This window comes from Amphiura filiformis, chromosome 14, assembly GCF_039555335.1.
Source record: "Amphiura filiformis chromosome 14, Afil_fr2py, whole genome shotgun sequence".
Lineage (NCBI taxonomy): Eukaryota > Metazoa > Echinodermata > Ophiuroidea > Amphilepidida > Amphiuridae > Amphiura > Amphiura filiformis.
This window is the reverse complement of record NC_092641.1, coordinates 1,003,884-1,018,409: the sequence shown is the minus strand read 5'-3', so window position 1 is coordinate 1,018,409 and position 14,526 is coordinate 1,003,884. Positions and strand designations below refer to the sequence as shown.

Genomic DNA, 14,526 nt, shown 5'->3' with positions numbered 1-14,526 from the left:
ATATATAACATATGGGGCTCATGTATACTTGTATTTATAGAGTACCCCTGATGCTATCAGTGTACCAACACACGGCCCTGAGGTTGCTTCATCTGATGAGAAACGGCATGGTTTGTGTTTTTACATTTGGACCCTGGGGCCCGTGACCTTTGACCTCTGGGACCGAGATGGGCAAAAGGCACATCTGCGGGGTAGGGCCCATAAGTGTACTACATATGGGCCATGGGGCCCTTGTAGTTTTAGCGCTAGCCTTGACAGAATGATGTGTTTGATAGGAGAAGGAGAAGGAGAAGGAGATGAAACCACAGGATGGCAATATACCCGTCCATGCTTCGCATGCGGGTATAATATTAGATACATTGCGAATTTAGAGTTCATTATCAAACAAAAAGAGAAGATTGGAGTGATTACCCTATTTTTATTTGCTAATACAAAGCTTGGCAATCACAATTACGTAGTTGACAAACACGTTGTCTTTGCTATGTGAACCATGATCACCAAACATGACATTTTTAACATTGAGAGAGATGTTATGCTGGATATTCAAAGATATCACTGTTTTGACTCTTTCCCAAATGGGATTGATTTTTTTTGCAATGTGTAAAGATAATAACAATGAAGCAAACATCAAAATAATGTCAAATAATATTGTCAAAAAAGATGGTCAGAAAAGGTGGTCAGAAAAGGTAGTCAGAAAAGGTGGTCAGGTTATGGACATTCCCTGACAAATATCATGAATATGACCTTGTGAAGTGGTAATTGTGTTTATTTATTGATTATTGACCCAGCACCTGAAATGATAACTGTCTCCTCTCTAAACTGAGAAGTTAACTGTCCTGTGGAAGTATGGAAAAACAAAACAAATTTCAGTTGATAATTTCAATTTTATGTCACTTAACATCCAGAATGGTACAACATTATTGTGCAAAGTGTAAAGATAATAACAATGAAGCAAACATCAAAATAATGTCAAATAAGATTGTCAAACTAGATGGTCAGAAAAGGTGGTCAGAAAAGGTAGTCAGAAATGGTGGTCAGGTTATGGAAATTCCCATAGTAAAAGAAATGATCAACATGATCAATAACATTACATGTTTCACACATATTAGCATTATGAACAACAAAGTAATCAATGAAGACCCTTTAATTTTGAGGTATATCTTGTACAGAAAACATAGACCCTTGATTGTCAAAGAGATCGTTAACTCTTTAACTCATAATATGAAGCCTGCTCTGATCCAGTCATGCATAAAAAGTGATTTACTGTTAAGTTGAATAGCATTGTTGTTTCATATTATTTCAGTACCAGGTATATCAATATCATGTTTGTAAACAACCGGTTTTGTGTTAAACCAATATTTGATTACAGATGAGTAAAACTTGGGTAACTTATCAATGATATTGGTACAATCGATGCCCATGGTTTTAATTGAGCAGTTACATTTAAAAAGGTCTGTATAAAGACCAATCTTAGACACATGATATAAAGCAATATTTTTCCACACAGCAACCTCATTGTTGACGAGTTTCTTTATCCAAGACAAAGTCAATGATTCAAACAAAGATGTTACATGAAACATTTTTATTCCTCCCATATCAAAGTCAGAAATGGTTGTTCTGCGTTTTACCGCTTCAGCTCAAATTTTATAAACATGTTGTTGATTTTTGTCTCCACTTTGTCTTGAATAATAATCGTGGAAGCAATATATGTGAGTTGTGAGGTTAAAAGAGACTTGACAATTAAGTTTCTAGCAATCATTGATAATCCTCTCATTTGCCATGCACGGATGGAACTCTCGATTTTTTTTTTTTTTTTCATCCCAGTTACAATTGATTTTTTCAAGAGGGACGTTTAGGCTAAAGGTAATACCAAGAATTTTAATAGTATTATCTGGAGAAAGCTTCCAATTAACATTACCAATTTTAAAATCGTTGTTTTTGAGAGAACCAATCCAGATGGCGTCACATTTATTGTAATTCAAACAGAGACCTGATAGAAGCGCAAACTTATCTAGAGTGACTAGAGTATTTTGGGGTGCTTCAGCAGAATTGACAAATTATGTTGTATCATCAGCAAAGGCTGAAATTTTGACTTCGTTGCGACCATATCCTTCTATAGGAAGTTGTATACCTTTAATAGATTTGGATTGGCGAATTTTACATGATAACAGTTCCACACTTAGAACAAAGAGCAATGATGCAATCGGGCATCCCTGTCTTACACCGCGTTCGACTTCAAAGAATTTAAAGATATGCCCATTGTTTATGATACAATTTGATGTGTTTTTAAAAATGACCGTAGAAATCCATTTTATAAATGATTCATCGAAATTGAGCTTTCTTAAAGCATACAAGATAAATTCACGTTCAATTGTGTCGAACGCTTTTTTATAATCAACACGTAACATAATACCAGGAATGTCATTATCATCAACATAACGTAAAACATCTTCGATTAAACGAATATTATTATGAATACTACGACCTTTTACAAATCCATTTTGATCATTGTTGACCAGTCCCTTTAAAAACCACATGTGCCTGCTAACGGTCAAAACAATTTATTGCATGAGGCGAAAGGGCTTTGGTAGTAGGTTACAAAAAGTCACATCAAAAATTCCTCCGGAGCTTGTTGCCATAGCAACGGCAGATTTTATGATTTTAACGATTTTTGCTTATTTTGGGGTAAAACATGAGAAAATATACACTTTTCTGAATTGTTCTTGACTTAAAAGTTGAGGTCAAAAAATCAACCTTACCACCATAAAGTGCCATCTTTGCACTTTTCCCAGGTGCAAAAAATATTTCAATAATATTTCCAATATGTGCAATTTTAGGGATGGGCAACATTGACAATTTAGCACTTTTGAAAAAATGATATCTTTGAAGTCAAAAAACTAATTTTGCTTGAGCACTCAGAATTATTTTCTCTTTGGTGGTACTTGAGCGGACATTGTCCCTTCCAAATCTGTTAAAAAACTCTGGGGCTATTTGTCCTGTAAAGCCAGTGTTGCCAGAAAGTTTGCCAATTTTCAAAAATATGCATTTTTCGAAATAATGCATTTTCAACATATTTACTCATATAACTTTTTATACGACCAACTTAATTGAAATCTTGTACCCTTTGCGTACAAGATTTGACACACAACTGCTTTCGGAAGCAACACTTAAAGTCTGCAGAAGAGTTGTGTTCTGCAAAAACCGGTATTGCCAGAAAATCTGACTTAAATCTATATTTCCAATAAGCGCATTTACTACAGGCTCTAGGGAGGAGTTTGTGTACATGAAAATTTACCTTGCATTGTCATGATATATATGCAAAGACCTTCAAACAAGTTTGGGTAAGAAAATCAGATCAAGTGCAATTAAAGATGGCGTCCAAAATGGCCGTCAAATAGGGGTTTCCATTAAAACACACTATCTATGCTATGAAAAATATTGATGCAATTAATGTTTCTAATTAACAGAAAAAAATATGTGCCCATTTTGTTTCATTCGGAACTTTTAAATTCAAAATGGCGTCCAAAATGGCCTCCAGAATAGCATATTTCCATTGGAATACACTAGAGCAACATGTAATTGATATAATAATGAAATATTTTCAATGGAATTAATTTCTATAACTAAAAGAAATAAATATGCACAATTTGTTTCATTTGAATCTCTCCAATTCAAGATGGAATCTAAAATGGCCGCCAAATTAGGATATTTCCAGTTAACTGTCATATTAATAATTAAATAGAAATATAGCAATAGAATTCATATTTCCGACCCGTGAGCCAAATACAACAGCGATACAATAAGCAGTGTGATGCCATGATTACTTATTTGGAAAGTACAAAGCTGTAGCATTACATAGTGAACTTTAGTAGTTGTGGTCTAATCACCTTTCCTATTATACAGTCATGGACAAAAGTTTGGAATATCTTTATTTTTGTATCAAATGCAGTTTTCAATCATATTAGGAACAGATTTATTGTTCTGGTGTAGTGCTCAGTAGAATTTAATTGAAAGATATGAATGTCCTTTGATGTTTACATCACACAGTTTGTCAATTAAACAAAGAATTACCCGAGGAAGCGCATTACAATGAAAGAATTACACAATCGCAACACTTTTGGCGGTTTCATTGTATCACAAAATGAGATTAATGACACTAGAAAACTTTCTTGTTAAACAAAAACTTAAACTCTCACTGTGATTTATTTGTTCAGATAAGTCTCTTGCTTGAGAAAACACATCTCAATATTTGGTGTGTCCACCCCTTGTCAGCTCAAGGTCATTTAGGCGACGTGACATTCCCTCATCCAGGTTAGCCATGGTCCCTTGTGGAATATCTCTCCAGCAAGCAATGAGGGCGTGTTTAATTTCCTGCAGGGTGATTGGTTGATTGTCCATGTTACCTATCCTGCGGGATACTTCTGCCCATAAGTTCTCTGTAGGGTTCATATCCGGGCTCAAAGACGATCAGCCAAGGTGTTCTGCATTCTCATTTTCAAGGAATTCCCTCACACGTAGGGTTTTGTGTGCCGTGGTGTTGTCATCTTGAATCACGAAATTGTTCCTGAAGTCTCTTCTTGCAAACGGAAGCATAACTGTATCAAGGCCATACAGATATTGGTCCTGGTTCATGTGTCCTTCTAGCATGTAGAGTTGTGATTTCGACCTACTGTGAAATGCTCCCCATACTGTGATTCCACCACCATCTCCCTGGCCTTAGGAAGGATACAATCCTCAAGCAGGGCTTGACCAACCTATCTTCGGACCTTGAAGCGGTCATCTTGTTTGTAGAGGAGGAACCGGGCCTCTTCACTGAAGATCACATTACGTCAGTGGCCTACTGTCAAATCCCTATGTCTCTGCGACCAAAGCAAGCGCGCATGCAGATGTCTTTGCAGAAGTATCGGCTTTCTTATTGGTCGCCTTGCGCGAAAACCTGCACTAACCAGTCTATTGTTCACAAGTTTCCTGATAACAGGCACTTTTATGGACCTCAGCCATTCTGTTCGTAGCCGAGATGCAGACTTCGTGCGGCCATTGCGGCAAAGTCTCAGGAGAGATCGGTCTTCCCGGGCGTTGGTCTTTCGGGCCCGACCTGACCTTAGTCTAGGTGTAGTAGTTCCGGTCTCCCGACGTCTTTTCAAAATTTTAGAGACTGCACATTATGTAATTCCAAAAGTGGCACCTATATCCTTCTGTTTGTAGCCCCGATTACGTAAGTCGATGACGCGGGCGTATAAATCTGCGCTCAACTCGTACCCCATGATCAGAAATATCGTATACAACAGACAGATGCAACAAAATAAAGCTGGTTTCTTCACACCGTAATGCAAAAGCCAATGTAACCTTATGAATCATATCGCTAAAATGACTGCAAAAAGGATGCCCGATGGTTCATTGGTCAGGCATAAGAAGCCATTGTCCTACATTATGTATTGTGTGATATGGAATGGTACCTAAGACCTTGACAGACACCCGTGATCCATTTTGCATGGCTTACGGGTCATTGATGGCAAGAAATCTGCACTTAAAAACAGGGTTATGCAAAAAAATTAAAATATTCCAAACTTTTGTCCATGACTGTACAAATGATCAAAAGATAGGTTGGTCAAGCCCTGCTTGAGGATTGTATCCTTCCTAGAGTCCAGGGAGATGGTGGTGGAATCACAGTATGGGGAGCATTTCACAGTAGGTCGAAATCACAACTCTACATGCTAGAAGGACACATGAACCAGGACCAATATCTGTATGGCCTTGATACAGTTATGCTTCCGTTTGCAAGAAGAGACTTCAGGAACAATTTCGTGATCCAAGATGACAACACCACGGCACACAGAACCCTACGTGTGAGGGAATTCCTTGAAAATGAGAATGCAGAACACCTTGGCTGATCGTCTTTGAGCCCGGATATGAACCCTACAGAGAACTTATGGGCAGAAGTATCCCGCAGGATAGGTAACATGGACAATCAACCAATCACCCTGCAGGAAATTAAACACGCCCTCATTGCTTGCTGGAGAGATATTCCACAAGGGACCATGGCTAACCTGGATGAGGGAATGTCACGTCGCCTAAATGACCTTAAGCTGACAAGGGGTGGACACACCAAATATTGAGATGTGTTTTCTCAAGCAAGAGACTTATCTGAACAAATAATCACAGTGAGAGTTTAAGTTTTTGTTTAAACAAGAAAGTTTTCTAGTGTCATTAATCTCATTTTGTGATACAATGAAACCGCCAAAAGTGTTGCGATTGTGTAATTCTTCCATTGTAATGCGCTTCCTCGGGTAATTCTTTGTTTATTGACAAACTGTGTGATGTAAACATCAAAGGACATTCATATCTTTCAATTAAATTCTACTGAGCACTACACCAGAACAATAAATCTGTTCCTAATATGATTGAAAACTGCATTTGATACAAAAATAAAGATATTCCAAACGTTTGTCCATGACTGTATGTTGCTATAGTGTGTTTTAATGCTAAACCCCTATTTGGCGACCATTTTTTGCTATTCAAATGGATAGATAAGGGTATTTGGGTGACACATTCAAAGGAAAAAAAGGGTCTTTGGGTGACAGAGCATGTGATCATGACAAATATGGGTTTTCTGGGTAACAGCAGTTTTTCATACTATCTGGCAACACCAAGCACAAGTTTCAAAACCTGTATGAGATCATGCTAGCAAATGTACAGATAAAGCTAGATAAAATAACGGTAACAGTTTAAAAAATAATTAAATAAACTGAATTATGTAAAATGCGCTTATTGGAAATATAGATTTAAAAAGTCAGCTTTTCTGGCAATACCGGTTTTTGCAGAATACGACTCTTCTGCAGCCTTTAATTGTTGCTTCCGGATGCAGTTGGGTGTCTTGTATCTTGTATGCAAAGGGTAAATAGTTCAATTAAGTTGGTCGTGTAAAAAGTTATATGAGTAAATATGTAGACAATGCATTATTTCGAAAAATGCAATTTTTAAAAAATTGACAAACTTTCTGGCAACACCGGAATTGGAGAGATACCAATGAAACAAATTGTGTGCATATTTATTTCTTTTGGTAAGAAAATTTAATTCCATTGAGAATACTTTATTATTATATCAACTTCATGTTGCTCTAGTGTATTTCAATTGAAATATGCTATTCTGGCGGCCATTTTGAACGCCATTTTGAATTTAAAAGGGCACATATTTATTTCTGTTGATTAGAAACATCAATTGCATCAATACTTTTTCATCATTAGATCATTTGTATGTTGCTATAGTGTGTTTTACTGGTAAACCCCCTATTTGGCGGCAATTTTCAACGCCATCTTTGATTGCACTTGATCTGATTGTCTTACTCAAATTTGCATAATTTATATAACATGAAAATGCAAGGTCAATTTCTAAAAGAGTCATGTACACAAACTCCTCCCTAGAGCCTGTAGTAAATGCGCTTATTAAAAATATAATTTAGATTAAGTCAAGTCAAGAACAATTCAGAAAATTGTATATTTTTACCCCAAAATAAGCAAAAATCCCTAAAATCATAAAATCTGCCGTTGCTATGGCAACAAGCTCCGGAGGAATTTTTGATGTGACTTTTTGTAACCTACTACCAAAGCCCTTTCGCCTCATAAAATAAAAAAAAATTGACCGTTAGCAGGCACATGTGGTTTTTATACGGAATTGCAATTAAGCACTTTTTGCAATCGAGCAGCAAGAGACTTTGTCACATTTTCTTTGTATCTACATAACAACTAATATACTAGAAAGTTAGAACAATCACTTAGATACATGTTGATACCACAATGAATTCATTATCACAAGTAAAGGTTGAGTTATGGCATTTTATATTTTCTCCTACCCCTTAATGTTGTCATCTTTAAATGTACGCTGCTAGATATAGAAAATTGACCTTTTCCTCACAGTTTCTGTGTATCTACCTGACAACTAACGGTCGCTTTGCTTTCAAATAATACCAGAAAGTTAAAACAATCACTTAGATATATTTCGATACCAAGATGAATTCATTTTCATAAGTAAAAGTTGGGTTATGGCAATTTATATTTCCCCTACCCCTTAATATTGTCATATTTACGCTGCTAGACATAGAAAACGTAAATTCTTCTCACAGTTTCTGTGTAACTACCTGACAACTAATGATCGCTTTGCTTTATAATAATACTAGAAAGTTAGAACAATCAATTAGATACATTTTGATACAAAGATTAATTCATTTTCATGAGTAAAAGTTGAGTTATGGCAGTTTATATTTCCCCTGCCCCTTAATATTGTCATATTTACGCTGTTAGACATATATAGAAATTTTACCCTTTCCTCACAGTTTCTGTATATCTGCCTGACTACTAATGGTCGCTTTACTTTAAAATATTACTAGAAAGTTAGAACAATCACTTAGATACATTTTGATACCAAGATGAATTCATGTTCGTTAGTAAACGATGAGTTATGGCAGTTTATATGTCCCTACCCCTTAATATTGTCATATTTACACTGTTAGACATAGAAAATTGACCTTTTCCTCAAGGTTTCTGTGAACCTACCTGACAACTAATGATCGCTTTGCTTTAAAATAATACTAGAAACAATCAATTAGATACATATTGAATTTAATTTAATAGAATTGATACCAAGATGAAGTCAATATCATGAGTAAAATTTTGAGTTCTGGTGATTTATTTTCTGCTACCCCTTAATATTTTGTTATGTTATGCTGATGTACGAGGGAAATCAACATCAGGGTTAAAAAATTAAAAAATTAAAAATGGAAACTTAATCAATTTGAAAATATAAATTGGCATAGTTGTGAGATTTGAGGCCAGTGTCAAACCTCATACATGGTTTAGAAAAACACTCACTTATGGACTATATACTTCCAAATGAAACCTGTTTTTGCTTTAAAATAATACTAGAAAGTCAGAAACATTATTTAGCTACATATTAATACCAAAATTAATTCAATATCACGAGTAAAAGTTGAGTTTTTGGAGTTTATATCTCCCCTACCCATTAAGTGTGTCCTATTTTTATGCGATTATACGTCCATATATAAAATGACCTGTAAAACAATGTGATACCACCATTTGAGCCCACTACCTACCTAGCAGTGATATAGAGGGTCCATACTAACTACCTATGGTGTCAATACTTGTATGTAGTGAGGGTGAACGAACTCGGTTTTTTTCTTTTCTTTTTTTTTTTTTTTTGTTTGAGGTTACTGCTCCTAGCCTAAATGGTCAATTTAATGTAGATACTCATTTTGTTTAACAGTAGTGCATGAGATATATGTTTGACGAAGAATATGTCTTTGAAAAGTTAACGTAGACAATGAAGACAACATTGACAACAACAACTACAACAACTATGACAACTTAAGAAGAGCCATTGATTCCATTCCAGCTTGTACTAGTAGGAGACCTCAATGGTCGAGTTGGAACTGGATATGCATATTTTACCTATCATGACGCAACCAACAGAAATGGAAAGTATATGGTAGATTTGGCAATTGAGAAAAACCTCATAATTGCAAATACCTACTTCCGTAAGAGGAATGGAAAGCTTTGGACGTACATGAGCCCAACAGGAAGCAAATATCAACTGGACTATGTTTTGATTCGGAAAAAGTGGAATAACAGCTTGCTGAACGCTGAAGCCTATTGCACCTTTTCCAGTATAGGATCTGATCATAGGATCGTATCAGCAAGGATAAGTCTAAGAAAGAGCAAGGCTTTATCAATAAAGAAACACTATGACTGGAGGGCACTGTGTTCAAACAACAAGTTACAGCAGCAATACACAATTGAGGTACGCAACAGATTCCAACCTCTAGAAGATATCGATAAAAGTGCAACCGAGCAATATGAGAGATTTATAAGCGCTACTGCAGAAGCAACGGAGAAGATCATCCCTGTTAGAAAGAAAATCAGGAAGGCGCGCTTCTCAAGTGATCACAGAGTCACAACAGCAAGACTGAAAATCAAAGATGCTTATGAGACATATCAAGAATGCACAACCGAAGACAACAGGCTCAGTTATAATCAGGCAAAGTCTGAATTAGCAGTAGCCTATAACCAGGCAATAGAGGATGATCTCAACATCAAGCTGAGAGAAGTTGACACAGCTCATGGCAACTGTAAGCACAGTATAGGTTGGAGACTGATTAATGACATTACAGGAAGAAAATCGTCAATGAGAGGCCAGCTAAAAGGAGACACTCAGATGGAAAGAGTTACCAACTGGTATCATCATTTCAAAGACCTACTAGGAAGCCCCCCAGATATAGAGGGAGAAGATGATATGATAAAGCTGTTTGACATCGTAACCGGAGTTCTACAAGGAGATACCATTCATTCATTCATTCATATTTATTTGGCAAAAGCGACATAAAATAGTACAATGAAACATACAAAAATTTAACACATTGAAAAGCTGCACAACAAAAAGACACCAAAATGCCGAATTGCCAGGATGACCCATAAAGTCTAGCTTCCTGTGTAGACTTAATTCCAATGGGGTCCCACAAAAAGAACAAAAAGATGCCTGGGAGCGTGTGAAACAATAAGATAAAACAAAGGCGGGGACCTAAAGGAGTAAGCTACACAAATTCAGCAGACTCATGGGTCATAGCAACTCTAGCCAGGTATTTTTTCATAGCACGTTTATAAGTACATTTGTCCAGAATGGATTTGATATGCGAAGGTAGGTTATTCCAATCAAGAGTTGCATGGTAGAAAAAAGATTTTTTGGTATTTGAACCAACTCTTGGGACATGAAAATTCCAAGAGCTTGACCTAGTGGCATGAGAATGAATATCAGAAATTGTGGTAAAAAACTGGGTAAGATAAGAAGGGCCCTGTGAATGGAAAATATTATACATGTGGTTGAGTCTCAGCTGCCTAGCCCTGTTTTGGATATCTAGAAGTTTAACTAAGTCAAATTCTACCTGACCAACATGATCTCTGGGAGCTAGGTTCAAAATAAAACGAATCATCTTGTTTTGAATAACTTGAAGTTGTGCTGATAAATTTTGGACAAACCAGTATACCATGAGGTGCAACAATAATCAAGATGACACTGCAGTAATGCAGAGCAGAGATTTTTGCGAAGCTTTTGGTTGAAAAATTGAGAATGTCTGTATAAAAATTTGAGCCGGCCAGTAGCTTTCTTAATGAGAGAATCGACCATAACTTCTCCAGAGAGATGTTGGTCAAGTGACACCCCAAGATATTTTATGCAGGGAGCTGGTTGAATGGTATGATCATTGTATGAAATGTGAAAGTTGGATGCTTTTTAAGCTTTCTACGTGAGCCAAATAAAATCAGTTCGGTTTTACCAACATGCAAGGATAATTTGTTGTTGATGAGCCAGTTGTTACAGGATTTCAAATCTAAGCTAAGATCATGGGCAATCACATCCGGGTTTGTGTCTGAAGATATAATAACACTATCGTCGGCATACAGGAGCAGCTTGTTTTTTACCGACATAGCCATGTCGTTGCTATAGCAAAGATAAAGCAGCGGACCAAGCAGGCTCCCCTGTGGAACTCCACAGGAGAGCTGCATAAGATTAGATTGAATGCCGTCAACACTGACAAGTTGCTGCCTGTTAGAAAGATATGATTTAAACCAATCGGATTTGATGCCCATGGCCTCAAGCAATGGACCTTGCCCCGTATCTGTTTGTGATAGTGGTCGATTATGCCTTAAGAATGGCTATAGATGGTAAGGAAGAAGCACTAGTATTCTAGCTAGAAAAAAGAAAAAGCAGACGAGTTGTTCCAGAAGTGGTAACCGACCTAGACTTCGCTGATGACATCGCCCCTCCTGTCAGAAGAAATAAAACAAGCTCAGGAGCTGCTACAAAGGGTAGAAACATCACTCGGAAGAGTCGGCTTAAAGATAAACTCCACCAAGACAAAGTTCATGTCTTTTAACCAAGATCAGCCAGTTAACATCAGCACAAATAATGGCACAAAGCTAAGTGAGGTGAAAGACTTCAAATATCTCGAGCAAGCATCTCAAAACACGCAAGGCGGTAGCTTGGGGAGCATACAATAGCCTAAGCAAGATCTGGAAGTCTGTTCTACCAAAGAAATTCAAATACGGATCTTCAGTGCAACCGCGGAGTCTGTATTAACATACGGATGTGAAGTCTGGACCATAACGCCCAAACTATCTAAAGAGCTGGACGGCTGTTACACCCGAATGCTTAGGGCAGTGTACAACATCCCCTGGAAGCAGCACATTAGCAAGAAAGAGCTGTATAGAGACCTTCCAAGATTCTCAGAGAAGATCAGATAAAGGAGAACACGCTTCGCTGGGCACTGCTTTAGGAGCAAGTGTGAACCTGTCGCCAACATGATAAACTGGGCACCCAAACATGGAACAAGAAACCCTGGTAGACCACCCCTTACATATGTATATGTACTCAAGCAAGACACTTGACTGGAAGCATCTGACCTGGGAACGGCGATGCAGGACAGGAGGATATGGAAAGTGTGTTTTGAACATGTTGGTGAGATAGCTTCAACAATGTTTCGCTGCATAATGGTAAAAACAGCATTGACCTTTAAATGGGCGAGAGGTGTCATACTTACGGATTCAGTCTAAATTCAAAATTTGATCGATTACAACAATTAATTTTTGTCATTGTGTATGTTACACTACAATGTTTATTCCTAGGGTTCTATGATTTCTTCAAATATTTAATTTTTAATGATAGAGTGAATCCCCTGGCCCTCTATAATTACGCATAAAAGATCGCGTCGCCTTAATCGAAATATTGAGGGTTCATAACCAGAAAATCTATGACCAGCTCTCACAAAACGAGCATAAAGTTGGTCCCTTGCTTTGGGCTTCAAAAGTCAATATTTCCTCCACAATGTCTTTTGTTTTCTATTGAATTTTGTCATATTGATTGTATCCTCTATAGTGTCATGGCGACTTTATGCTCATTTTATGGGAGCATGTTATTGTGAGTTGAGGCTTTCTGGCTCTCAACCGTAGATATAATCAATATCTTACAATTATGATTATTTTGTTCCAGTTGTGAACACAGCAGATTATACAGCGACATCCAGTAGTGACTATATTTCTGTTCAGGATGAACACGTAGAATTCATGCCTACTACGACTGCGACTACTGCTACAGTTAACCTGACTATCGTTGACGATGTCAACGTAGAGCCGGATGAGAGCCTTGTGATGTATATTGCAATTCAAGTAAATGGAGAAATCTATCATGACTCGTTTACTTATATCGCTATAACAGACGATGATTGAAGTCATTATTGGTGCGGACAAAATAAAACTAGAAAGACACAAGCATGGGAATATATTAAATAACGAGGACATCGAATAGTCTACATCCACTAAAAAGTCTGTAGCGGACCTTCGTCCAGTGTCCGTAGCCTAGATATGAAATCAGACATTACTGCAAATGTAGGATTCTTGCAGATTGTTCTGTTGTATAATATGCATCATCAGCATTTTGTATGTACTGTATTAGCAATAAGCATCATTCAATGTAAATAATCTGCTGCTGTATTAGTTGTTTATCATTGTTCTAGTTGGTAGACAAAATATTAACAGGTTTACTCTTAAAGTTTTGAAAGATAATAAGTTGTGTCAATGTTTTAAGGGGGTACTACACCCCTGGCCAATTTTGTGCCTATTTTTGCATTTTTCTCAAAAATTATAGCGCGTTGGTGACAAGTAAGATATGTATATTATAGGGGCAAGGACTGCAACTACTGCACTGGAAATTCAGCAACTCAAGGCAAATAGTTATTGATTTATTGATCAAATATTGGTTTCCACAACTGTTGTCTGTGCTGAAATAAAATTCCCAGTGCAGTAGTTGTATTCCTTGCCCCTATAATATACATATCTTACTTGTCACCAATGAGGCTATAATTTTTGAGAAAAATGCAAAAATAGGCACACAATTGGTCAGGGGTTCAGTCATGGTAGTAGGGAGACCGGGGCAAGTCCACCCAGAGTTTCTGATCCCGTGACTGCTGGAAAAGTACAATGATGATGTGATTAGCTGGCACACGTCATAGCTAAGTACCCAAGAAAACAAGACAGTCCGACACATCTCGCCACAGAAATTATCGTCAAAAAACGTCAAGGAAGTTCACATTTTTAAAATTAGTAATATTGTAATAATCTCAAGACTTGCAGAGACGGTTTTCGTTCTTATATTTATTTGTAAGGTGAACGTTTTGCCCAACATATTATACAATAAAAAGATCGACATATTGTGTTTAGTAGGCATAACACGTGGTAAAAAAAAGTAGCGTTGGGACAAGTCCGCCCTGTATGTGAAGGGGCAAGTCCGCCCTGTGTTTTCCCCAGGCGGACTCCCGGGGCGGATTCGCCCCATCTGCGTATTATGCAAACTATTGATAATAATACCTTTAAGAAGAGTAAAACTACATGTAAGTATATTTTTTAAAGTTAAGTGGTATCAGTATTACTCATACCGCCGTTTATGCCCTAAAACCATAAATACCGAAGT

General features: G+C 37.1%; 1 protein-coding gene across 1 annotated transcript in view; it reads left to right on the top strand.

The window, feature by feature from the left end:
* Positions 1-13,286, top strand: part of LOC140170520 (uncharacterized) — a 41,754-nt gene extending 28,468 nt beyond the window's left edge. The window contains exon 3 of the mRNA XM_072193874.1: positions 13,051-13,286. Coding sequence (XP_072049975.1) covers positions 13,051-13,286 — 236 coding nt within the window. The remainder of the gene's footprint in view (positions 1-13,050) is intronic.
* Positions 13,287-14,526: the final 1,240 nt, after the last annotated feature.